This window comes from Dipodomys merriami, unplaced genomic scaffold, assembly GCF_024711535.1.
Source record: "Dipodomys merriami isolate MVZ:Mamm:240054 unplaced genomic scaffold, mDipMer1.0.p SCAF_12, whole genome shotgun sequence".
NCBI lineage: Eukaryota > Metazoa > Chordata > Mammalia > Rodentia > Heteromyidae > Dipodomys > Dipodomys merriami.
In genome coordinates, this window is record NW_027202493.1 from 6,754,436 (window position 1) to 6,781,791 (window position 27,356).

Here is a 27,356-nt window from a genome sequence, read left to right on the forward strand (position 1 = left end):
AAGCAAAACATAAAGTATTTGTCTTCAGGCTGTATACACCCTGAAAAGCAGGAACTTGAGCACAAAGTTCATAACACAAGTGTAATACTCCCAAAGTAGAAACAGCCAAACATCCATTCACAAATAAATATGTAAACAATATGAAGCATATCCACACAATGGAATATTATTCAGACAAAAAAAGCAATGAGGTAATGATATATGCTGTAACATATTCAATAAAAGGAGTCAGATACAAAAGGCCAATGTGTGATTCCCTATTTTAAATGAAATGAATACAGGTGGCAAATGCACAGTCAGAAAGTAAATTAGTCATTTCCAAGAGTGTAGGATACAGAGGGATTTTTCCCATTTGGTATTATTATTATTATTATTATTATTATCATTATTAACTTATTATAAAGGTGATATACAGAGGAGTTACAGTTGCATAAGTCAAGTAATGAGTACATTTTCTTTTGAACAATGTCAGCCTCCCTTTCCCTCACCCTCTCCCAATTGCTCCCTCCTGTACCCACATCCAAGTTACATAGTTCATTTTCAACATTTACATTTTAATCTGAGTTTTAACAAAGCTCAACGTTGGTTGCTGTAATAACAGAATAACACGTTTTGGATGTTAGGACCTACTGAATCCTACACTTTTAATTGAGATGGTATGTATTTTATAGTATTTGAAGTTTATCTCAACAAATTGTTTTGGAAAAGATAGGGCCTAGATCCCTGAGAAGGAAGTGCACCGCAGATAGCACTTCCGGGTTGTGAGAAGTGATTGGGCAAGGGAAATACATGAATTCTGAGGTGTGTAAGGAATGGAATGTTTTTGGATTGTTGGTGCACTGCACCTGCAGGAGTATGCAGAAACAACACACACTGATTACAGAACCTGAGATAGGGTACGTGTGTGTGCAAGCAGTTGGACAACATGCACACATATGGGAAGCTGAAAAATTCCAACCAATAGAGAGGCCCGAGTAACAGAAGAGGCATAAAAAGCAGGTGTGCAGAAAAGGAGTGCTTTGCAGATCTCATGGCCTTGAGGCTCTGGCAGAGAGGAGGGATTTACAGAGAGGAGACTGTTACAAGGAAGTCACAGAGAGTGACAAAGGTTAATGGCAATGTGGGTCCCCATCCTTCACTGGAATCAGTGTGAACTCTCTATCCACTAATGACAATCTGTGATGCTGTTACTTCCATATTTATGCATCATTCTGGGACAAAGGAGAACAGGGGTCAAAGGAATGAGAATAGCCCTGATTTAGGAAATACAAATTGAATTGAACATTTGAATTGAATATTTAAATTAGAAAGGCTGGAGTTTTACTCAAAAGATACGAATGTACCTGGAAGAAACTAATTTTTAAGATAGAAAGGATCAAATATATAAGTAAATACTTCAGGTGGGTAAGCAAACATACACAAATATACTCATTGAAATACGGTAGATTCAAGGGAGAATTGAAACAGTGAAATTCTTTAGAAAACCTAACACAAGGAAATAGGTACTTGATAGGAGTGAGGGGGGGTTCAAGGAGAGGGAGGTAGCCCAATGAGAACAAGAAGGTAATAGAATTCACTCAAAAGTTCAATGCACTTCCTACAAAATTAAGGAGCTGAGGGAAAGGGAAGGATGGGTAAAAATGTTGAAAGGGATAACATCGATCAAGAAAGACACAGTGTATTCATAATCTGCTTTGTTGAATGGCAACTCTTCGTAAAGCTAGTTAGAGTTAATCAAACCACATATAATAAAAATAAAAATGACTACGTTATCATAACTATTTTATATTATTTTTTCATTTCTTGCATTTTAGTGGAAAGGTTTGTTGTGACGCCATTTGCTTCAATGGCTAGAGAAAATAGCAAAAGTTACAATCCCTCCTCAACGAGTGGAAATGAATGACTAGAAGATGTCATCTTCCTGTTGACCCAAGCAGTCACATGCTGGCTGAAAGTTCAGGCTGAAGTGTGCAGAAGTAGTACACAGTTGTGCAAAAGCATGAGGCTGAAAATCAGCATGTCTGAAACAGCTTGGCCAAGCTGCAAACAATGTGACCATGCTGCTGTCAATGTGATCGTGGGCAGATTTGTGGAGCCCCTCTTGGAATGTATTCTCTTGGCCTTTAAAGGAGTTGAAGCAGATACCTTATAAAGAAAGGTTCTTTCCTGCTCTAAATGAGCAACTCTTAGCAATTGGATCCTCAGTGGAGAAATACATGCCACATGCTAGCCAAGTAAAATGCATCTCGTCTTTCAAATGATGGAAACTTTTGCTCTCTTTGGCCAGGCCTTTAGAAGCTGAGCTAGATACCACCAGATATAAAATGCAGTTACCTTGCTGGTACTGTCGGGTCTTGCTTTTGCAGCCACATTTGGTAATCATCTCAGGAGTGCACACATCACGGTGGCAGGTAGAACAGTAAAAGAGGGCTCTGGACAGTGAAAGCAAATAAGCAGTGACTCACCAAGGAGATAAGGTGCTGGCTTTGCTTACCTCCCATTAACCAACATTTGCTTTTGTACTTTCTGCCCCCGTAAAGCAGTAAACAAAAAATTACCTTTTGACTTCTTTCAGAGATTCAGCAATAAAGAACCCTAATGTGTTCTTCAGTAGCTTGACTTGTGCAGGTGGATTTAGTATCAGACCACTGGAAATGGAAAAGGAAAAGAGAGTGATTTCTCCCTCTGCTTTCTATGGCCCTATTTGGCTTTTCATCCTGTCATTACCAAGTGAATAAGAGTCAATTTCCTTTTACTGCTAATCATAGTGGGACTTGACTCTACTTAACCCATTGTTTGATCACTGCTGGTTGTGCTAAGAAAAGTCAGCTGCCTGCTGCATGGACACAGTGGTGGAAGCGATATGGCTCCAGATTAAGTCAGGAAGCAGGATGGACCAACCAGCGCTGACACATGATGCCTGGTCAGCTTAATCTAGCAATGGTCAACACAACATGAGGACAAAGCAACAGTTTTACCATGCTGCCAGTATTTCTACTTAGGTCACTCATCTTTAAAACAAATACATCCAATTCACCAGATGGATTCAACTTTCCTTTGTCAGTACTATGATTTTGCACTCAGGGTTTTCTGCTTGCTGGGGAGGTATTTTACCACTTGAGACATGGTCCCAGTCATTCATTGCTTTATTTATTTTTATTTCTAGTGCTGGCCTTGGGTACTGAGTTGATCTTCCTACCTATGCCTTCTTGTATTTGGAATGGTGGGATGTATGTGGCTGCATATGCCTGGTGTGTTGGTTAATATGGGGTATCACTAACTTTTTGTTTAGGTTGTCTTCGAATTGTGATCTGCTGGATATTCGCTTCTCAAGTACCCAGGATTACAAGCCTAAATCATTAAGTCTGTCCACATTCCTTTAAGTTACATTTGGAACTTTTAATAGCTGTGCATTCTTTGTACTTGGCTATGTGGGGTGTGTATGTGTATGTGTGTGTGTTTGCATGTGCGTGTGCATACTGGCCCTGGGGCTCAAAGCCAGGGCTTGGGAACTGTCCCTGAGCTTTCTTGCTCAAGGCTTGAATGCTAACACTTGAGACACAACTCCACTTCCAGCTTTTTGCTGGTTAATTGGAGACATGATTCTCAAGGACTTTCCTGCTGGCTTTGAATGCAATCCTTAGAACTCAGCTTCCTCCTCCTCCTTCTCCCTTCCCCTCCCCTTCTCCTCCTCCTCCTCCTCTACCACCACCACCACCACCACCATCTTCTTTGGTTATGGGGCTTGAACTCTGGGCCTGGGCATTGCCCCTCAGCTCTTGAGCTCAAGGCTAGCACTCTACCACTTGAGCCACAGTTCCACTTCCAGTTTTCTGGTGGTTTATTGGAAATAAGAGTCTCATGGACTTTCCTGCCCAGGCTGCTTTGAAACCATGATCCTCAGAAACCAGATACTCAGCCTCTTGAGTAGGTGTGAGCCACTGGCACCTGGATTGAACTCAGACTTCTGAGTAGTTATAATTATGGGCATGAGCCGCCAGTACCCAGCTCAAAATTATTGAATTTTTAAAAATTTGAATCTTTTCGTATAATTCCAGGATTCCTGGAAATGGCAATTTGGGATCTGGTTGAGGTTTTAGGGTAAATAAACATTGTCTTCCTCATTCTACACACGAAGTACAATTCACTAGAGTCACAGGGCTACAAACCATAGTTAAGATCAAATTTTAGTCTGCTAGCTAAGTGCTAATTAGGTCCCATCTGTAATTCTATCTATGCAGGAGGCCAAGATTTGAAGGACTGTGGTCAAAGCTAGCTTGGCAAAAATAAAAACAATCATAAAAATGAGAATTAAAAACTTGGACTAAAGACATGATACGAGATAGAATACCAATACACAAAACACATTTAGTAGTTGCTATCTTTCCTTAATTTCCAGTATTTTTTATGTCCACATCAATACAGCTGATTAGCACTCCCTCTTTTCTCCATCTATATCCACATACATTGTTTTGTCCTGAATCATTTTCTTTCTTTCTTTTTTTTGTTGTATTGTGGGATGACTACTCCACTTAAGGTTTCACAGAAATGCTAAGGGTCTGGTGATTTTCCCTCTTGTTTAATAGGCCAGTTAAATTTATGTTTTGCAAGATTTTGTGTTTTACCATCTCAAGTTAGCTAATAGTTGTAGAAACATTTTGTGTGTGTAATCATCCTGGGGCTTAAATTCAGGGCCTGGGCTTTGTCCCTGAGCATTTCGCTCAATGCTAGCTCTCTAAAACTTGAGCTGATACATCTGCACTTCTGGTTTTCTGGTGGTTAGTTGGAGATAAAAGTCTCATGGACTTCCCTGACTGGGCTTGCTACAAACTTCAGTACTCAGATCTCAGCCTTCTGAGCAGCTAGGATTACAGGTGTGTGCCACTGGTGTACAGCTACGAAAACATTTTTTTAATCACAAATAGTTGTGTTGCATTTTATTTTATTGTATTTAATGGCCAATACTTCTGAGACCTTGCAATGTTGATAAGTGGAGTCTCTCCATTCTCAGGAGAGTGAAATGAGTTAGGACCATAGGAACAGAAGTAGAGTTTGCTCACTGTGGAGTTCCCAGTGATTCCAACCTCGTGGTCAGAGACAGTGTAGAGAACACTGGTATAGGACTTCCAGGAGCTTAGCTGTGACTGAATCTTTAGAAGGTCCTAATCTATAAGAATCTCCTCAAGGAGGGGGCAACAATGCTTGATAGGAAATGTACTCATTACCTTGCTCATGTAACTGTAACCCCTCTGTACAGTATTTTTGCAATAAAAATGTATTAAAAAAGAATCTCTTCAAAAGAAAGAAAAAAGTCTTCACATAGATCTCCCCTATGATCCAGCAATCCCACTTTTGGGCATTTACCCAAATGTTTACAAACAAGACCACACTAAAGCTACCAGCACAACTATGTTTATTGCAGCATTATTTACCATAGCAAAGATATGGAACCAACCCAGATGCCCCTCAGTAGATGAATGGATCAAGAAAATGTGGTATATATGCACAATGGAATTCTATGCCTCCATCAGAAAGAATGACATTTCCCCATTTGTTAGGAAATGGAAAGGTTTGGAAAAAATTATATTAAGTGAAGTAAGCCAGGCCCAAAGAAGCATAGGTCCCATGGTTTCCCTTATTTGCAATATCTAGTATAGGTATGAGTCAAGCGGAAAAGGTCAGATAATATGATGTTAGGAAAATGAACCCTTAAATATGTATTTTAATGTTTTCGTTTCTTTCATGCATGTGTTTCGAACGCATTTATAAGATTATTTCTTTGTTGCTTTGTATGTCCCTCCCCCACAGTGTAACCCCCGCTTTCACTATATTTGATGTCAGTATAACATGTGGAGGAGATGGGGACAAACAAGTCGTTTAAGGATTCAGGTGGACCTGTTGCAACAATGAGAAGTACAAAATGTCATGTCAAAACCAGCTTTACAATTTCGGTGTGTGGGGGGGGTATAATTGGGTGGGGGGAGGGGGGTATAATTGGGTGGGGGGAGGGGGGTATAATTGGGTGGGGGGAGGGGGGAGGCTGGGAAGGGAGGTGAAGGGTAAACAAAGGAGGAGGCTGCAATGCTTGGTAAGAAATGTATGCATTGTCCTGCCCATGTAATTGTAGCCCCTCTGTACAGTATGTTCTCAAATAAAATAAAATTAAATTAAAAAAAAAGAAAGAAAAAAGTGATAGAAACCCTTATTGGTACCTGTAAGTGCTGCGGAACATGGATTGGTACTCGATGGCTATCAGCATGAGGTTCATCTTCACATAGCAGAGTCTAGGAAGGAAGACAAGGGCTTGTAAGCAGAGGTCGATGAGCATGCTAGCTTATGTGATCATAACCAATCCTAGTGTTCCACATGGAGGAGGAAACTATCTCAGCAGAGGAAGGAAGTCCCCTATACAGATTTCTACTGGTAAAATGAAGACAACTCTTAGTCAGGGGACCACTGAGACAGAGGTGAGATTGTCCTGTGTGCACTAGACACTGATAGGTTTCAGAGCCTCTGAATGCTTCATTCCCACACACCAGCTTGTGTGACAGACTCTAGCCTACAGTGAGTCTTCATGAGTGCTACAGTGGGACACACAAGGGAACTATTTCACTTGACTTACCTGGAAGCCTCAGGAAAACTCATTCCAGCAAAGTCATCTGAGAGTCGCTGAGTCAAAATTTTGTTCTTTAGACCACTTAAGAAATATTTTTGCCAGGGAAGCTTAGGAGTAACCTGGAATGCACAATCACACTCATGGAGTACAAAGCCATGGCATATGGGCTGCTATGATACAAGTTGTATATTCTGCTAAGCAGCAAGGTGCTTGCATTTAGTCATAGAAAGGAGATTTGTTTTATTGTGAATTGAAGAGAAATTATGTAAGAACTAAAACTCAACTGTTTTCACCAAAGAGTTCAGGATAAGGATGCCTCCTGATTTAGTTTCTCCCCAGATGGTATCAAAGTCTCCTTTGAAATTAAACTTCCTCTCTCTTGTCCACTCCTAACTTCAGGGTACAAGCCCATTTTTCCAGTCAGTAATGACAAGATGGGAGGGATAATGTGGAATCTAAGTTGTCATCTTTTCAATGTATGGAGTCCTGGAGGAGTCCTAGCCTGTGTGTAAGACTCTGCTGGAGTCCTGGAGGAGTCCTAGCCTGTGTGTAAGACTCTGCCCCCTTCTCCCACATGCACCATGAGAACCAATCCCAAACAGACTGCCTTGCGAAGCATGGCAGTCTCTTCAAAAGCCTGGATTACAGGCGAAAGTCTGAAATTTCTGAATTTTCTCAAGCATTGTCTCTGGGATGTGGGATAAGTTATAGGAAAGAGGTGGATTTGTAAAGTGTCCTAGGGACTCATACTATGATTTGGGAGTTGCCCTGATTAAAAGAGAAGAAAAGTGTTGAAGAATCTAATAGGGGAGATTCTGGGTAGATATTCAACAGCAAAGACATAGCATATAGTGGTAAGAGTGTAGACTAGAACAATTCTTGTTGTGCTGTCATCAACTTTCTATACAACCCAGTTTGTTAGCTCACCAGCTCACCAACCAACAGTGGAGAGATAATACTTTCAGTATTAGGAGGGTATTTCCCTCCTACCTTCAGAATGAGGGAAAATGCAACACACACTAGGCACTAAATCCATCATCACTGTTGTGTCTATTGCACAGACTTAGTCAAAAATAATCTGGAAATCAGATTTCTGATTGGTAAAATTATATGTTTTTTTATTCTAATTATTATTTTGTATTTATTTATAACTATATTTACATGACTTTATAGTCATATGTTTATGACTATATTTATAATATGACTTCTCTATTATTTATATAACTTTTGTTTATATTTTTTATGTTCAGTAAGCCAAAGTGCTTCCAAATTAGGAATCTATTTACATTTATAACATTCTGGAGTACAGGTAGGAAGCAGAGTTATAATTTTTATTATATAGGTAAGTACTGCATGAATAAGACAAATGACTTCTTCAAGGCCAGTAAAGTACCTATAATTTAAATCTAAATCCCCTGTGGACTCAAGTGAAAATCAAATCCCATTTCTTGGAGACTTCTTGCTTTCCTCATCTTTCTCTTCCCATTTCTGAGCCTGATATGAAGGATACTTAATTTGAGTAAGAGCAAAGCATGAACATCAGTTTCCACAGTTACCTTTTTGTTTTGCTCAATAAATAGAGATGTAAGTAAAGTACATAAGCCGGGTACCGAACAACCTTGTGCAATAAATCCAAGCTTTAATTCAGCAAAGCAGATGATGTTGTCTCCAGCACTCCAGTTCCAGCTGGGAATCTTGGGCAGGAAAACCTGGTTTATGGTAGAAAGCAGATCAAATGCTTAGAATGCACAGGTTTCAAGCAAGTTCTTTTGGATGAACGTCTACTTGGAATCATTACTCTCCATTCTTGAGACTTAAAAGGGAGCCCAGGCCAACAAATTCAGCATTTGAAAATGGCTAATGTTCAGCTGCTTGCAGTTTTTAAAATCAATAGAGCTAGAGTTGTCAAATCAGGTCAGATGGCTTAAACCATGAGGCCTGACCCCAATTTTAACCTTATTAAGTGGACAACTTTCTGATACTACAGATTTCACCTATAGTAGCAAATCTTTTCTAATCTGTAGACCCATTAACAAATAACCAGGTTCATCTCATGCCTTAGATTTAGATGCAGATGCAGAGCAGACAGGACATGCTGGTATGTTACCATACCTTGTTATGGGAATGAAGAATCTGGATGATGATTCTTGTCTTGGGGTAATAGTTCTTGATAGAGAGCACTCTGTATAAGCCACAAATATACTCATTAATAACATGCTATATTGGATGTGTCATGCAATTAAATTGATGTGCGGGTAAGCATGGGAAACATAGCATAGCATTGCTATGTTGCTTTCTAAAAATGTTCTGAGGAGAATATATACTGTAAAGAAGGGCATACATGCCAGGCACCAGTGATTCACACCTGTAATCCTAGCTACTAAGGAGGCTGAGATCTGAGGATCACAGTTCAAAGCCAGCCCGGGCAAGAAAGTCCATGAGTGTCTTAACTCCAGTTAACCACTAGAAAACTGGAAGTGGTGCTGTGGCTCAAGCAGTAGAGTGCTCACCTTGAGCTGAAGAGCACAGGGACAGAGCCCAAGCCCAGAGTTCAAGCCCCACGACCGACAAATAAATAAATAAATAAATAAATAAATAAATGAATAAGAAAGAAGGGCATACATGCAAAGAGCAACAATGTGGTTTTTCCAAAACCACATCTACAGAAAGGTCAGCTTTTGATATTAGAAGACTTTGTTTTTCTGGAACCAGTTCACAAGAAGGAAATAAAACAGTTTCACAAGTCTTAGCCTTCATACCTAAAAGTGATAATCACCAAAAATTAGAGTTTTAATTCCTGTCTATAGCTTGAAACCGCTCATAGGAATGTCTAATTCATCTTCTTCATTCTATGAATTAATCAGCAAGGATTGATCTCCAATGCACTTTGCTCTGAGTAGTGCCAGTTCTTAATGGTTTCTTGCTACATGTCAAGATTTCAGCTGGGGTCTGGGGATGTGGTTTAGTGGTAGAGTGCTTGCCAAGCAGGCATAAAGCCTTATGTTTGATTCCTTAGTACCACATACACAGAAAAAGCTGGAAATGGTGCTGTAGCTCAACTGGTAGAGTGCTAGCCTTGAGCAAAAGGAGCTCAGAGTCAGTATTCAGGCCCTAAGTTCAAGCCTCAGGACTGGCAAAAAAAAAAAAAAGACATTCAGCTGTACAAATTTATTTTGTCCTGGGGAAAGTCGGTTCATCTGACCAAAGCATAATACCATTACCACCACAGTCCTATTTGAAACTCTGTTATCATAACTTGAGTTCCTTCTCCCAGATACTTCCCAGTAAAAGCTGGACAACTTGTCAAACCAGGCATAATCTTTCACTACTCAAAAAACTCCGTGCTGCCCCCCCCATCAACAAAATGTACTAAGAGCCACAAATGGCATCTTTGCTTTTGAGCCAGAGAAGATCTTAGTTTTAAGGGACTTGTCCAAACAGCAGGTAATTAGCTTGTTAGTATGCTTGCTGTTTTAATTTGTATAGATAGTGTCCAGAGTATCTATATTCTCAAGATGCTCCATTTTTATTTCCTATTGTATCCATATGCATTGTCTGCAAAATAGGAATATGGACTATGATGTGATAGTCCTATGCTCTGGGCTTTTTATTAGTAGCAATAGAAAAAGATCAGTGTTGGAAGATTCAGAACTCATTACAGCTTCTTACCTCATGATATTTGCTGTGTCCTCAGAGTGCGAGTCACTGCACAGAGGGTTGGCTATAATCAGACATGCTTCCGCAAACTCCACCTACTCTTCAAGATTAAACAGCAGCCATCCAGTTATTACATGGGAAATACTCCAGTGATTCTTATTTGGGATTTTCTTATGATTTCTTCACAAAATTGCCAACAGGAATGGAAACACACTTGGGAAGATGTTTTTTTTCTTTCCTTTTTTTTTTTCCTCCAGCTGGATTTGGGGCTTGAACTCATGGCCTGGGCTTGGGCACTGTCCCTGAACTGCTTTTTGTTCAAGGATAGCACTCTACCACTTGAGCCACAGCACCACTTCCAGCTTTTTCTGTGTATATGGTACTGAAGAATTGAACCCAGGGCTTCATGAATGCTAGGCAAACACCTTCCGCTGAGCCATCTTCCAAGCCCTGGGAAGATGTTGTAACTAGCATGTCTTTATGTCAGGACACTGTCTTAGAAATGCTACCAAGGCACTGAGGATAGCAGGGATGGAACATGACACAGTGCTCCTAGCACAGATCCAACATTGCTTTACAATGGGTAAAGTGAGAAACCTATTTAAGTGGTAAGCTCAAATATACTTCAGCTATTCAAAGCATTTTCAGATCTCCTAAAGTGATAATCAGTCATAGAGCACTTAGTAAAAGGAACAATTTACACATAGATAGGGATGAACAATGTTTATCATAGAAGATTTGGAGTTTAATTACTACACAGTTTTTTTTTCTGGTCAGATTTTAACCCCCACACACACATTAAATGATTTGAAATCGTACATTTTGGAATAGCATTATACTCCATCATCTTAATTATTATAGCTTAGGAGAATGAAAAAGGAACTAGATCTTACCGCAGCTCTACTCAGGTCCTCCCACTTCAGGGCAGATCCAGAAACAAAAGTGGTATAAGCCAAGTAGCATTTAAATATAGTTTCCAATTCCAAAGAAGGAGGGGCTCTGGATAAAGAACATGATGGAAGAAGAAGGTAAGATGGAAGGAGATGATTTTGTTTGAGAGGTGTTTGTACTGACTTTGAGTGTTTCCTAGAATCCCCAACTTCCTCCCAGAAAACATCCATGTTACCTTGTTCATCTACACTGTCAGCACCGCCAGCCTCATTACAGGTATGAGCCTGTAGCTCAGGCCAAATCAGCCAGTGATTTAAAAACACACCAATCAGGAAATGAAACTGAGAAAAAAATACTGAGGATGAAAAAGTTCTCTTTGTAGTCAAAATAATTAAATTTCTCAGAAACGCATAGCATATTATTTTTAAAAGAGCCTTATTTTGGTGATTCAGGGCTTTGAACTCAGGATCTCATCCTTGTAATTAATAAAATGGCTCCTAAATATATGGATCAAAAGTGAACAAGCCATAGGGAGGAAATAAATCTGTCATTGGAATAAGAGATTTCATGACAGCTCTCGAATACAATGACAGATCAAACAAGGAGGGAATCAAGTATATTAAACACATGTAGAAAAATATAGTTTTCAAGAGCACAATTGTCTTATGTTTTTAAAACACAAAACATTCCTTTAACAATTTGATCAAGTTGGTAATTTTCTTACTCAATAAAGAACCCCTTGTTACATTGCCAACAAATGGTTACTATAAATATTGTTTTTTCTGGATATTTAGGACAAAAGCCCCAGCTCAGGAACTCCCTCCAGACTAGACATAGTCACCTGTCCCAATGTACATTAAAGAGATGGTTAAGGATAAAAGGAATGAAAAGGAAGTTTAATTAACTTGGCCACAAGAAGGACACATAATGAGACCAGTGACCCCATCTATGTTCCAGGTATTGATATAAGCCTTTCCTTTAAACAGAAGAAGAATGAAGGCAAAGACAATGGTTATATACTCTTAAGTGATCTTGATCAGAGAGTGGTCTGGTTGATCATTAAGTCAGTTCTCATTCTGCTACATGGTAAGTAGACATCCTTATTGCTTGAGGGAACATTCTAGTTTTTGTGACATGATTGTTTCTGTTCCAAGGTGCAGTCTCATTATCAAAGGTACTTGTACTCTTTGCGGGGAGCAATCTTTCCTTGGCCCCACTTGTTGCTTTAAGGTAGCTTAGGTCCCTTATTATAAAGATGTTTATCAATCAGTTCTGTTTCCAGAATCCTAGGTGATTGAATAAGAGAATGGCTCAGAGCAAGGAAGGCAGAGCTAAAATGAAGGTAGAAATGCTTTTACCCTACTTTTAGTTAACTGGTAAGGTGATGTTAAGTGTCAGTACTTTTTAGTCAAATGAGTTTCTAAACACCATTACATTATGATATCTCACCACAATACTCAAATAGAAGTTCTAAGCCAAAAGACAAATAAAATATGTTCTTTATAACTAGAAAAACATTCTTTTGTGTTCTTTTCCTGGAGCTTGATTTTCAGGATTTGGGCACTCTCCCTGATATTTTTGCTCAAGAATAGTGCTTTGCCATTTGAGCCAAACCTCTACTTTCAGGTTTTTGATGGTTAATTGGAGCCTCGTGGATTTTCCAGTCCAGGCTGGCTCTGAAACATGGTCCTCAGATATCAGCTTTCTGAGGAACTAGGATTATAAGTGTGAGCTACCAGCACCCAGTCATATTTAGAAATGTTTAAACAGAGACTGATAACTGGGTGCTGGTGACTTCATGCTTACAAATCTAGCTACTCAGGAGCCTGAGAGCTGAGGATCTCAGTTCAAAGCCAGCCTGTGCAAGAAAATCTCCGAGATTCTTATCTCCAACAAACTATTCAGAAAAATCCAGAAATGACATGTGACTCAAGTGATAGAGTGCTATCCTTGAGCAAAAGTACCTCAGGGACAGTACTCAGACCTTGAGTTCAAGCCCTGGGATTGGCTCACACACACACACACACACACACACACACACACACACACATACACACACATTCAACACACACATACACCACAAATAGACTGCAAAAATCATATGATCTGAAGGAATTATAATTATAAATAAAATACACAAATAGACTGGTGAAACTCATGGTTTGAAGGAATTTTATATATATATATATATGTAATTTTAAATATATAGCATATATATATATAATATCTTATGTATAAGATGCACACACATTTGGACCCAGCAACAATAATGCTTCAGGGAAAATGTATAGCTTTGCAAGTTAGTATTAGAATAAACTAAAAGAATATTAACAACCTCAAAAGTTCATTCTTTCAAAAATAAACTAACATTATGCAAGTAAAAACTAAAGGAGAAAGAAACAAAAACAGATGAAGAAGATATCTATTGACAAAGTAAGCACAATAATAACAATATTATATATATATATAAGTATTCATATTTATTTTGAAAACACTAATAATACTACAGAAAAATTAGAGAAAATATTTTTGCTGATCAGTATGCTAAAGTCAAGTATATATACATATATATATGTATATATATATATATATATATATATATATTATTTGGGGCGGGGGTCCGGTCGTGGGGCCTGAACTCTCGGCCTGGGCACTGTCCCTCAGCTCTTCAGCTCAAGGCTAGCACTCTACCACTTGAGCCACAGTGCCACTTCCGGCTTTTTTCTTTTTGCTTATGTGGTGCTGAGGAATTGAACCCAGGGCCTCAGGCATGCAAAGCAAGTGCTCTACCACTGAGCCACCTTCCCAGCCCCATCAAGTATATTTTTTTGAATGAAAAATAATCAACTAAAACATTATAAGACAACAACATTTTCAATACTATGAAGAAATACCAAATACTGAGAAACATTCTTCCTGAGAAAGGATATAATATCAAAAGCAAATAAATAATACTTAAATAAATGGATGCCCATAATAAGACTTAAGGAAGGATTTAAGGTAGAGAACTCATTTCTGAATTTAACATTTCAGTTTGATTCCCATCAAATTTGAACAGTGCCTTTATAGCACAGGATAAAAGCACTGTAAAATTTATATGAAAGATAAAAGGCCAAGAAAAGCTTATGAACTACTAAAAAAGTACAAAAATAAAAAAGAGGGAAAGCACACTTTAGCATTTTATGACTAAGATTTTCATAGTTAGATATGTACAGCTTTGCAAGATCTATCTTGCAAAGATACAACTCTCTTACACAGCTGTACGTATCTAACTATGACAATCTTAGTCATAACAAGTTTAGTATTTTAGATATGAGACCTTTGTCCATTGTATGGCTAGTGAAAGTCTTCTCCCAATCCGTGGGCTTTCTATTGATCTTGCTAGCTATGTCCTTTGCTATGCAGAATCTCTGCAGCTTCATGCAATCCCATTTGTCCAACTTTTCTTTGATTTGTTGTGTTTCTCTGTCTCTATTAAGAAAATTTCTGCCTGTGCTAAGGAGACCTAGGGTTTCTCCTATTACTTCCTGTAATGTTTCAGGGTGTCTGTTTTGACTTCAAGGTCTTTGATCCATTTGGAGTTGATTCTGGTGCAGGGTGACATATAAAGATCTAGCTTTAGTTTTTTTGCCAGCACCATTTACTGAAGAGGCTGTCTTTCTTCCATTCTATTTTTTTAAGCTTCCATTCTATTTTTTAAGCTATAGGTCTGGAAAAAAATTATATTCAGTGAAGTAAGCCAGGCCCAAAGAAACATAGTTCCCATGGCTTCCCTTACTTGCAATAACTAGTACATGTGTAGGACAAGTAGAAAAGGACAAAGGCTATGTATATATGACCACATAAGTTGATGTTAAGCGAACTGAACCCCAAGATAGGGACACAAATACTTTCTTTTTTTTCTTGCTATTGTTTCTAATGTATTAATAATGTACCATGTGATTTTTTTGTTCCTTTGTATGTTCTTCTCCCAAGGTATAAACCCCTGTTTTTTCACTGTATTTGATGTCGGTGCCCTGCATTAAAAAAATTATTATTGTGAAAATACCATACAGAGGGGTTACAATTACATGAGTAAGGTAATGAATACATTTCTTATCAACCATTGTTGCCTCCTCCTTTGTTTCCCCTTCCCATCCCCTCCCATCTCCCCGCCCCGAGCCAAAGTTGTAAAGTTCGTTTTTCCACATAACATCTTGTACATCTCATTGTTGCAATGAGTCCATCTGTACCCCATTTAAATGATTTGTTTTTTCTCCTTCCTCTCTCCAAATTATACCAACATCAAATACAGTGAAAACGGGTTATATCGTGGGGGAGGGACATACAAAGCAACAAAGAAATCATCTTATAAATATGTTAGAAACGATAGCAAGAAAGAAAAACAATTTGAGACCTTATCTTGGGGTTCATTTCGTCTAACATCAACTTATTTGACCATTTCTGCTTGTCTCAGACATATACTAGTTATTGCAAATAATGTATGCACTTCTCTAATTCTGGGAGGCGAAGGGAAAGAACAAAATGCTTAAGTAGGGATACAGGTTGACCCATTGTAACAATGAGATGTACAAGACACTATGTCGAAAGGAGGAGACAGCAATGCTTGATAAGAAATGTACTCAATACCTTGCTCATGTAACTGTAACCTCTCTGTACAGTATTTTTTTACAACAAAACGTACAAAAAGTTTAGTATTAATACAACTATAAGTAATAATAACTATTCGTAGTGGTAGTGTTAGATCATTGAGCAGAAGAAGGGTATATTCAATAACTGGTCTTGGAAAAATAAAAATAGTTGAAATTTTATGCTTGAATCTTACCACATAAGAAACAAGTTCCAGATTGGTTGTAGTGACCCATATAATCCCAGCTATTTGGGAATCAGAGATCTGGAGGACATAGATTTGAGACAAGTTGAAGATGTAGCGTAGTAGTTGAGCATAGGTTCGTAGCAAGACATAACCATTTGTTGTCTACAAGAAATGCATACCACTGACATAAGAGAATGGAAAACATTTATAAGCAGATGCATCCCCAAAGCAAGCAGGAGTACCTATCTTCATATCTAATGACTTAAACCAAAGTTAATCAGAAGAGACAGGAGAATTCACTTCATAGTAACAAAGGGAACAATCCAATGAGAGAAAATAATAGACACGTATCAAATGTTGGTCCATCAAATTTCATTATATTATGGGACTTAACTGCATAGAAAGATTTCAATACAATAATAGACCTAAAGGGAATGCAAATAAAACTGATACTCCATTTCCAGTCAGAATGACAATCAAGAAAGCAAACAAGAAGAAATGCTGGCAAGAATGTTGGGAGAAAGAGCCCTTTACACGCTTCTGATGGAAATGAGTGTGAAAGTTTCTCAGAAAATGAAAAATGGCTGCTCTTATGATGTGTTATGCCATTCTTGGCATATTTCTGAAGAAGTATATATCAACACTCAAGACAGTCATCTGCACACCCATCTTTCTTGTAACACCATTCCCTGTAGCCAAGCTGTGGAATCAGCCTAGGTACCAATAACTGCAATGGATTAAAAATGTGGTAACTACACACAATGGATTATTATTCATCCATAAAGAAGAATTATGTCACAATTTGCAGGAAAATGGATGGAACTGGAGATCATTGTGTTGGGTGTGCTCCAAGAGCCAAATATCACATGGTTTCATGCATATGGGGGACTATATACCAAAAATAATGATAGTGGTAATGGGATTGGAATGTAAAAAGGGAAATACCTGGGGGCAGGATCAGCTGGCAGGAGAGCAGAAAAGGAGAGCACTAGGGGTGAAGAAGATTGGCATATGTTCATACACAAATTGAGATAGAATAATGAAACTTAAATACTGAAAAAGGGAGTGTGTGATTATATATTATATAATAGGAGAGGTGAATTTGTTCAAAGTATCATGTACACATTTATGGATTATCACAATGTAACCTTCAGATACTACCTATGATAATAAAAAATACCAAAAATAAAACCCCACAAAATAATGAAAGAGCTGAGAGTATTTATCTCTGAGCAATAGGATTGACTCTACTGAGGGTTTCAAATGCTTTATAATTTTATTTATTTATTATGTCCTGCTTAATTTAACCATAGTTGTTGTTGTATGGAATTAGGTTATTGCTTACTAGAAATGTTATAAATTTATCTTTATGAAACTTCAAAGCATATCTTAGATATTTTTGTTAGAATAATAAGCAAGTAATCCAAGAATGAAATATGATCATTTCTGTGTCAATTTTCTAATGTTTTACATAAATTCCTGTAAAGATATTTGCATTTTAAAATAACTAGAAGTTTTGTTATTATTATTTGCATTCTTTGGTTTGACTGGGTTTAGCTAGTTGGTACTTGTGCTGCATATGCTGTGTTGGAGACACAGGGCTGTGTTTGGCCAAGAGCTTTACTTGATTAGAGCAACCAAGATGACATTATTTATATGTCTGTTGCATAAACTAGAATCGCTGTAACTTCTGGTCCTGAATAAAAGATTTTCTCCAAGTAAATATAGCTGAATCTCTATATATCCATTCAGGACCCCACAAGACTGAAAACAGAAGCTGTCAAAAATTCAAGTGCTGGGCACACTATCACTTGTGCTTATTTTATTAGCTAAAAGGAGTCCAAAATCCAGTTGAGTCAAAGCCCAGGCCAGATTCAACAGAAGGAGAACATACTCTACTTCTGGTAGGAGGAGGAGAATATATACAAATATTGTGGAGGAACTGCTTGCAGCCATCTTTAAAAACAGTCATAAATTCCACACCCTTACCCTGTTCAAAATGCTTAGTAGCCACTCACTCTAAGATTCCTCACTCTAAGTCCCATATCATTACAGCATCTGCTTAATTTCCTTGACATCATCCTCTAAATCTAGTCTAGACCTCCACTGAGCACTGCAAGCATAGCTTCTGCTAATCTGAAGACATAGGAACTGAACAGTCTCATTTCATCATCACATCATATATATAACACATTGTGATGAGACAGAGACAGGAAAATTGCCATATTTGTAGTTTAGTAAATGTGACACACAAACTTGAAATCTCTCTAAATTTTGGAAATCTCTTTGAATATTCCCGGCCAGAGAATGTGTTTTGTTCACAGACCATTGCTGTGGCTCAGGAGCTAACCCATTTTTCTAAATCCTTGCAGTTCCCTTGTGTCCTGTGGGCCAACCTCATCCTTGTTCCTTGTGTTTGTATTTGGGTAGCTTTCTCTTCCTGATTTCTGCCTGTGCCTACACTGAAGGGGCTGTCCAAATCACTTTGTTTTTATTTTTTCCTTTGTGACCTTTCTCCCCTTTTATTCCAAGCTGGCAGGATTGTTACAGGAAAATGTTTAAGGCATTGCAAATTGCGAGATTTCTATAAATCGTATTCATATTTATGTCATGACCCCAAAGTCACAATTCATCATCCCTTAGACTTAGAAATGTTACGCTTTCGGGAAGAATGGAAGGTTCTTCGAATTCCTTTTGCCCGATGGAGAGCATCTGCAGGTCACTACCCTAAATCTTTTTGAGGTCTAAATAGTCTTGCAGCCCCATCTTTCATCGGGGCTGCACCTTGCCCTTGGTTTTCTTTCTTTTGAGATCCTTTTCCTCATTGACGTTTTTGGCCAGCTGCAGAGGGCTATCCTGGATCTTCTAAGTTGCTTTATATAATGGTTTGAATGTAGACCAATTTTCTATGAATACCATAGAGGAGTAAAATAAATTGCAGTATTCCTTGGGGGCAATCTGAGCTTCCAAATTGTATAGGTACATTTTCTATTTTTCAGGTTATTGCAGTAACATGCCTCTAAATTGTATCCTGATAACATGGTATCCTCTTCTTCCTGCAACCAGCAGCAGCTTCTTCATTGGTTTTTCAGCCCCTTCAAGTTTCCAGACAAACCTTCGAGTCTCTGCCTACCACCAGGTGCAATAAAAGGTTAGATTTTTGGCTTCTAGAATAATAGCACTTCAGTCATCATACCATCTTTCTTTGGTGGTGGTGGGCGATCCGTAATCCTTTCCTGCAAAATGTATCATTCTAGAATGTTTTGACAGGAAATAACAATGATAGACAACTTTTGTGATTTTGTGGGTTGGCTGGTCTCAGCCAGGAGATTCTCTCATTCTCTGTAGCATTGATGGGGCCATGGATGTGGGCATATTTATCTGGGAGTGGGGAACTGCACTGTCTACCACTATGTTTTACTGATGTAATTATGGTTTCAGTTCTATGAGAACATTTGCTTGGAGCTGGCTAAGTAATGTAGTCTGAGATTTTACAGGATGGCTTAGGGCTCCAAACACAAGTCAAAACTGTCATTCCCCTTAAAAGCAAGGACTCCTACCAGTGTCATGTTTTCTGCCTTGTACTTGCCAAATCAAGTCACAGACCAGCTCACATTCAAAGGGGGAGAGAGGCCAATTTTAAATGGAGGAGCACTAAGAATATACAGAAAAGGAAATACTGACAGGTGTAGTCAGAAGAAATTTACTTCAAATGTAATAATCACCTCAAAAGCAACAAGGTAATGGGAGAGAGGAAATTGGAGGGCATCAATTTAGACAGGATGGATAAGAAAGGTTACTTTGGGTGCTAAGGATGACAACAAAGTGGTTATTCAAGGCAACAGAAGACTTTAAGAGCCGAAGAACCAGTTAAGCAATCATTATGAAGGGTTTTAGAGACAAGCTTTAACTTTGAATAGGATTATGATAGTGGAGATGGAGCAATTAAAACAGAATCAGAATTTAGTTGTGAGTCCAGATTGCTGTTACTGATCAAGATACATGCAGGGTTTAAGGGAGGCAGGGATGCCAAGGACAACACCCTGGTTTTCTGGGTTTTATATTTGTGTATGAGTGTGTTGGTCCTGGAGCTTGAACTAAGGACCTGGGTGCTTAGCTTATTTTCCTTTTGCTCAAGTCTAATGCCTTACTATTTGAGCCACTGCTCAACTTCTGGATTATTTGGTCATGAATTAGAGATAAAGATTTCACACATTTTTGTGCCCAGGCTGGCTTTGAACATGATCCTCAGATCTCAATCTCCTTAGTAGCTAGAAGTACAGACGAGAGCCACTGACACTTTGCTTTGAGAAATGGTATTTGTGATCTTCCTCTTAATTTGTTTGCAAAAGGGACACACACTCATATTTGGAAATGTTGATTAAGAGGGACCATAGAAACATAAGAGTAGAAACTTCTGGTAAACAATTAGTAATGTGACTATGATCCATAGGAAACATCTAGTGGAAGATATAAATTTCGGAGCCATCCGATTATAGATTCAACAGACAAGATTCTAAATGGGTACACCTACCACTTAAAATTTTTATTAGTTTTCTTTACAAGTGCATACAACAAACTCACATTAGACCATAAAAATGCAACAGAAGAAAAATGCATCCTTTCTTATACATAATGATTTCATCATCTCATTTGTATTATAATGATTAGCTTGTCACTATTTTTACTTAAGTATATTTTCTTTCCTACTTTTAACTTTTTTATAGTTAAGGATTCAAATAATGCACAGATTTTGGGGAAAAATCATTACAGTGATAAGGAACCAGAACTGTTGCCTGTCCAACACCAGCACCATAAAGTTGCTGAAAACACTACTGACTTCAGGTTGCATGTACAGAGTGCAAATACATGGTGGACTAGAAATATTATATGTAAAAGAGCAAGTACTCAATTATAAAAGAAATGAAGATTGTGATACAATCCTGTGTAAGATCAGAATGTCATTTTAAAGCTGGCTGATTTATTAAATGATGTTGGAAAAACTAATCACTTGAGAAAAATAATGATGTTAGCATTTTACCTATGAAGCAAATAAATCCTAGAGTGTTTGAATATTAAAAATCATAATCATAGAAACATAAAAACTGTAGGGAAACATTCATTTAATTCTAGGGTAGCGATGTCAAAGAATGTCTGAAAAGCAAAAAGTTAAAAAGGATCAGTGGGCAGATACATGTGAATACAATCTTATTTCTAAAATAAAAGCATGAAAAAAATTATAAAGCAAAAGAAGGAGAAAAATATGAGGGACTAACTCTTAAGTAGTAGAATACTATCCTGGTAGGAGCTCTGAATTCAAATCCAAGTACCACAAATTGAAAACAAACAAACAAACAAACTCCTCATATTAGCTGGTCACTGGTGGCTCATACCTGCAATCCCAGCAGCAACAGGAAAGTCTGTGAGACTCTTATCTCCCACTAAGGACCAAAAAAGCCAGAAGTGGAGCTGTGCCTCAAGTGGTAGAGCACTAGTCTTGAGAGAAAAAAATTCAGGGACAGTGTCCAGGCCCTGGGTTAAAACCCCAGGATTGGCAAAAAAAAACAACAACAAAACAACAAAAAAACCAAAACAAACCAAAAGCTCTCAATAAAGTAAGAAATGACCCTTCTAATAGGAGAAAATATAAAAATATAAAGAATTATAGTGGAAAACCAAAATTGTTCAATCTCTTTGAAGGCTGACAATTGTAAAGTAAAATAGCAAAAAGTCAGTTTGTATTCTTAATACTTTAAAAAAAAAGTCTATTTCGGTCAAATGTCTATTCTCAGTGTTTGACAAACTCTAATTTACACTCTGATTGTGAACTGCATAGAACACAAGCATAATAAGGACAATCATTTCTGCAACGTGAACTTTACTTTTCCAACTCTAAGAAAAGTTGAAATAATAATTATAAAGGACACCAGACTTTTATGCAAAATTATGGTCATTCATGATGATAAGTGCTAAGTAATGTATGTACTATTTGTAGAGTGCCACTTAAGTCATTTAAGTACATATACAGAAAGTCAACTAGCAAATATTTTCAAAATATTTGTATAGGTTAACTCTGGGCATAAGATTAAATTTCTATTTTCTCATTTATTATTATTTCATGCATAATAAACATGAAGACTACAAGTAATTTTATCCCACTGAAACTATTTACAACTGAAATTTGTTGAATGGTAACTACTTTGTACAACTACTTAAAAATTATAAAAAATTAATAAAAATTACAATATATTTTACAGGGGTGTATCATTGGCTTACTCCTCTAATCCTATCTCTTCAGGAAGCTGTGACTTGGAGTACCACAGTTCAAAATCAGCCTCTGCAGAAATGTTTATGACACTCCAACTCCAAAATAATCAGAAAAAAAAATAGCCTGAATGCATTACTCATGCCAGTAAGCTGAGCAAGCACAAGGCCCCAAGTTCATTCACTAGCACTGACAAAGCAAAGTAAAATCAAAGTGATTTACAAATAGAAATATATGTTAACTCAGCATCCATGAACCATGTCTCTATACTTACTCTCCCAGGAAAACAATCTCAGTGTTGATTTCCCCAGCCTTGTGACGAAGAAAATTCCTCAGAAAGGCAGTGACGCTGTCAACAGTGATGTTCCCACATACCACGATGAATCTAGGCAGTGAGAACAGGAAGGTAGGTCATCTGAGGAACAGAAAGTATATCTGTATCCTGTCATCTATAGGGAATGGATTCTAAGAACCCCAAGTATAACCAAGTCTGCAGGTGCTTAATGGCATCAGATTTACCTACAATCTACACAATACTCCTCTCTATATTTTAAAAATAATCTCTAGATTACTCATAATATTTATTAAGATGAGAATGCCACATGGTATAAGGAACAGTGACAAGGAAAGCAAATCTGTACAATTCATTTCAGATATAATTGTTTGTGAATTTTTAAAAATCTCTCCTTAACTGATTCCATGGCACAGAACCCATAGAGAAGATTGCCTATAGCCAGGGTTTAGAGACAATTAGATTAAACTTGGTTGTAAATAAGTTTGAATGGCCCAGCTTTCAAAAACAGGAACACTAAAGATTCTTATCTCCTACATGAAAAAGAAGCATTCATTTTGGTAGTATACTAGCTCACTCTCAAAAGGGCTTGACACCAAACTATTATATGTAGTTTCAGAAATGTGATTGTTATTGCTGTATTTGTCATAGTTATTTGTAATTTACAATGGACTTACTGTAGCATGTGTGCTCTCCTTGTGAACTCCATTATTCACAATTAAATAGCATTCTTTGGAGAATTAATCTATCTATTCCCCTCTCTCCTTTCTCTTTTAATTCCATTGCTTTCTCTGGAGGTCTTTCTCTCTGTGTGTTATTTAGAATGACATAGCTCATTTAATGCTCTCATGAACATCTACATAGTAGCTCATAGCAAGCATGAAACATTGTATTTGTATGGTGTTTATTCTAGTACTGCCCTCTTTAGTAAATAAAGGGTCTTGCCAATATATTCAACTGTGGTTCTGTAACTAGGGCAGGCAATAGGTGTTGAGACTGAGATCCATGAATAATGGCACAGTTAAAACTGTAGAAATTGTTCATGAAACACTACTTACTTCTTCCCTTTCACAACTTGGTAAGACGTGGTGTATTTCTTCTTGTTAGCAAAAAGTTCTACCATTTCAGGGACATAGTTTGCAAATAGGACCTAAAATGATCAACAAATGAAATCTTAGGTCTCTTTATTCTGACGGATATTGAAGAAAGAAGTTATATATAACTTCCTCTTATTTAGCATGGGTTATGATAGAGAACAACATTTTGAAAAGGAGAACATTTGTCTTCCTTATGTTTCAGTCTTCTGATTTGGTTAAAATTTAATAAATGCTGTACCACATTTGAAGTAATCAAAGCAAAGGCAAATAGTAAGATAGCTTTCCCTGCCAATTTTGTTTCCTTTTGTGATTTATACCTTTCTTCTTAGTGTAAAATCACAACAAGTGATTTTTATACTTATAAAATTAGAATAAGTGATTTTAAATTATTTGAGCCTTGAAAAGTCACTAAAGGAAAGGTTCCTTTGTTCTTGATATCATTCTGAATCAAGCACAGATGTCTACTTATCATCCAACATGAGTGTCATGAGTCTTACTCGTTTGGCATGGATGGAACAGAACTTTCTTTAGATCACCTCTCAAATGTCTTAAATATCTTCCTCTTTAGAGTAAAGACTAAGTTGATAGGCAAAGATTAAGAAAGACAAGTTCTCTCAAATAAATATAGAGTCTAATAAGGAAAATAGGCCCCTTTGTCTACCATTCTTGCTCCCAGGAAACTGAGTAATTGCATTATTGACTCCAAGGGACATAATTTGGAAAATGTTGAATCTATGCATCTTTAGTATCATATGATACCTACATTGAATAAGGCAACATTCACTCTGAAACCTAGGTTGCCTTATTTCTCACCATTAACCAAATGCTTTTTCAGCTTATGTAGCTATATTCAAAAAAGAATAGGAATATTCTTCACCAAGCTGCCCAGTGTGAAGAACATGATGAAGGCCCGTCCTAGGGATGTCCTAGCCACCACATCTCCAAAGCCAACAGTGGATGTTGTTGCCACAACCAGGTAAATGGAGTCAAAATATGATATGTTCTGTGCATTTCTATCTTTGAGCCAGGGGTCACCAGAATTTTCTACCTGTCCAAAGAAAGAAGAATTAGGTCTATGAATGGAATGAAGCATTTTAGAAAGACTAGTCAAAATACTGGATTGATTTCACTCATAACTCAATTTAATAAAAAGTCACATGCTAATCAGCCTGCTGTGAAAGTTTTGAAAATCGTGGATAGTCATTGTAAAGCTTGGTGTCTGAAGGGTAGTGGCTTGCCTTCAGCATTTGAAATATTCCACAGGAGAGATGTGACCCTACCTGTCTCTTCACAAGGCACATCATCACTATGGTATCCTCAGCCAAGAGACTCCAGCGATTATCACACATTCTCATTTTGCAACCAGATTAGGAACATCATAGAGGGAAATAGTGTGAGCACATCATTTCAGTGAGCTATGGTATGTCCAACTAAACCAAACCAGACTGCCAAATAATCTCCTTTTCTAGACAAAAATCTTTCCCATGATTAAAAAAATAATTCCAGATGGTCTATATAACACATAATCATTATTATACATGATATATACCATGTATCATTTGTCATAATATTTATGCTTATACACAATTTGTAAGTATATATAACGTTCCTTCCTCTTTCCTTCCCTCCTTCCCTTCCTCTCTTCCTTTCTTCCTTCCTTCTTTGCTTCCTTCCTTTGCTGCTGCTGCTTCTACTTCTACATATTTTGGGGGGGGAGAGGATGTGGGTAAAACCTAGGATTTCACATAAGCAAGTACTCTACTACTAAGCTACACCTCAGCACTGGTGTAGCTTGACTTTTTACATTTGTTTTAAATTCAAGAATTCTCCAACTTCCATGAAGATTTAGCAGTAAACACTACCTCTTGCATATACTTTTACATTGAACTAGGTCTTTCCAAAGAGCAGATTTGGGAAGCTGGAAGAAGGAAAGAGATACCTTCGATGTGGGAGTCACATAATTAAGGCAAATATGAGGTTGGAAAACAACCTAGAAGGAGGAAGTAAATAGTTAAACCTCTGTTTTCTGCATGCTTTTCTCCATTTCTCAAAGGAAGGAGGCTCATACTGACAAATGCTATGCTAGTTAGCTTTACATCTGTCAAATACCCATGATAACAACTTAAAAGAGGAAGTTTCATGAGTCCAGTCGGTTCAGTCTATGCATTATAGTGGCATGGAGATATGGTAGGGAAGCTTATTTAACTCTTGCCAGGTAGGAAGCAGAGAAAGTACAGGTACCAAGGTCATACCTCCTGGGACCTAGTTCACTTTTTCCAGGTAGGCCTCATCTACTAATGTATAGCTCCACTGGAAACCAAGTCTTTAATACATGAACCTGGGGAGGATACCTCATATTAAAATTGTAAGAGTTGCTGGTAGGGATCATAAAGAGATACATACCAGGTGAATGAATCCAGCAGCTGTGAACCAGGTACTGAGAATTATCGCTAACAGCTTGGAAAGTTTCACTGAATTACTAGAGAAAGAAAGACAAAGAGCTATTGTATATCCTTAAGCAGCTCCCAAAACAACATAAATACACCCTCTGAAACCTGGCTTGCTGCTCATAGTGGGGTTCAGATAGAAAATAATAGGCATCACCTGAGCTCATGAGAAATAGACTACTGTCAGTCTGCATTGTTACAGATCTTTGCTTAATTCAACACATTAGAGTATGAAAAACACAGCTCTAAAATTTACATATTCTCACAAAATATTAAAAACCTGTAGATTTTGATTTTGGTGCTATCTGCTAGTCTGGTTTTACATAGCTTTAAATATTAAGAAATAAGGTGAGCACCTGTGGCTCACGACTGTAATCCTAATTACTCAGGAGGCTAAGTACTGCAGATTGTGCTCAAGGCCAGCCTGAGCAAGGAAGTCCATGAGCCTCTTATCTCCAAATAACCACCAAAATAGTCAGAAAGCTGTGTCTCAAGTAATAGAGCTCTAGAGTTGAGCAAAGAAGCTTAGAGACAGTACCTGGACCCTGAATTCAAGCCCCAGGAACAGCACACACAATAAAATAAAATAAAAAACATTGGGACAACATAATATAAATTTGATAAATGATTATTTTGTCTAAAGTAATAGTCCAAAATGTCAGCAGTTCATGGTATGGGCCTGACCTAAAAAATAAATTTTGAGTAGATTACAAAAATGTAGAGTCATTCAGATTGCTGAAATCACACCAGCATCTTTGAAGGAAAAAAATCAGGTGGCCAAGTCTACCAAGGATGTTCCTAGATTTTAGGTGAAAGCTGTATGGCTTGCAGGCAGGACACTTGTAGGTTCTTTCTTTTTTCTTTTCTTTCTTTCTTTTTTTGGGGGGGCGGGGGGTCCATTGTGGGGTTTGAATTTAGGGCCTGGGTGCTATCCCTAAGCTTTTCTGCTTAAGACTAATGGTCTACCACAGCACCACTTCCAGTTTATTGGTGGTAAATTGTAGATAAGAGTCTCAGACCTTCCTGCCTGGGCTGGCTTTGGACTGCGTTCCTCAGATCTTACCTACCTGAGTAGCTAGAAGTACAGGCATGGACTTCCATTGCCAGGCCTAGCTGTCATTTCTTACTCAAACCTCTCCACAATGCACACATTCTCAGCAAAGAGATTCATTGGACAGCATTTACTATTTCTAATGAGAATGTAGAGGTATAGAGATTTTTGAGGGGTGACAGACAACTGCTTGAAACTATAGAAATATTGTAGTTGTTTCCCTC

The 27,356-nt window shown here is 37.8% G+C and overlaps 1 protein-coding gene across 1 annotated transcript in view; it reads right to left on the reverse strand.

The window, feature by feature from the left end:
* Positions 1-27,356, reverse strand: part of Kcnu1 (potassium calcium-activated channel subfamily U member 1) — a 167,878-nt gene that overhangs the window by 107,547 nt on the left and 32,975 nt on the right. The window contains exons 7-18 of the mRNA XM_070016038.1: positions 26,038-26,113; positions 24,512-24,682; positions 23,596-23,687; positions 22,520-22,630; positions 11,167-11,272; positions 10,286-10,368; positions 8,729-8,798; positions 8,173-8,325; positions 6,623-6,735; positions 6,213-6,284; positions 2,559-2,648; positions 2,335-2,432 (exon numbers count right to left, since the gene is read on the reverse strand). Of these exons, the coding sequence (XP_069872139.1) occupies positions 2,335-2,432; positions 2,559-2,648; positions 6,213-6,284; positions 6,623-6,735; positions 8,173-8,325; positions 8,729-8,798; positions 10,286-10,368; positions 11,167-11,272; positions 22,520-22,630; positions 23,596-23,687; positions 24,512-24,682; positions 26,038-26,113 (1,235 nt within the window). The remainder of the gene's footprint in view (positions 1-2,334; positions 2,433-2,558; positions 2,649-6,212; positions 6,285-6,622; positions 6,736-8,172; positions 8,326-8,728; positions 8,799-10,285; positions 10,369-11,166; positions 11,273-22,519; positions 22,631-23,595; positions 23,688-24,511; positions 24,683-26,037; positions 26,114-27,356) is intronic.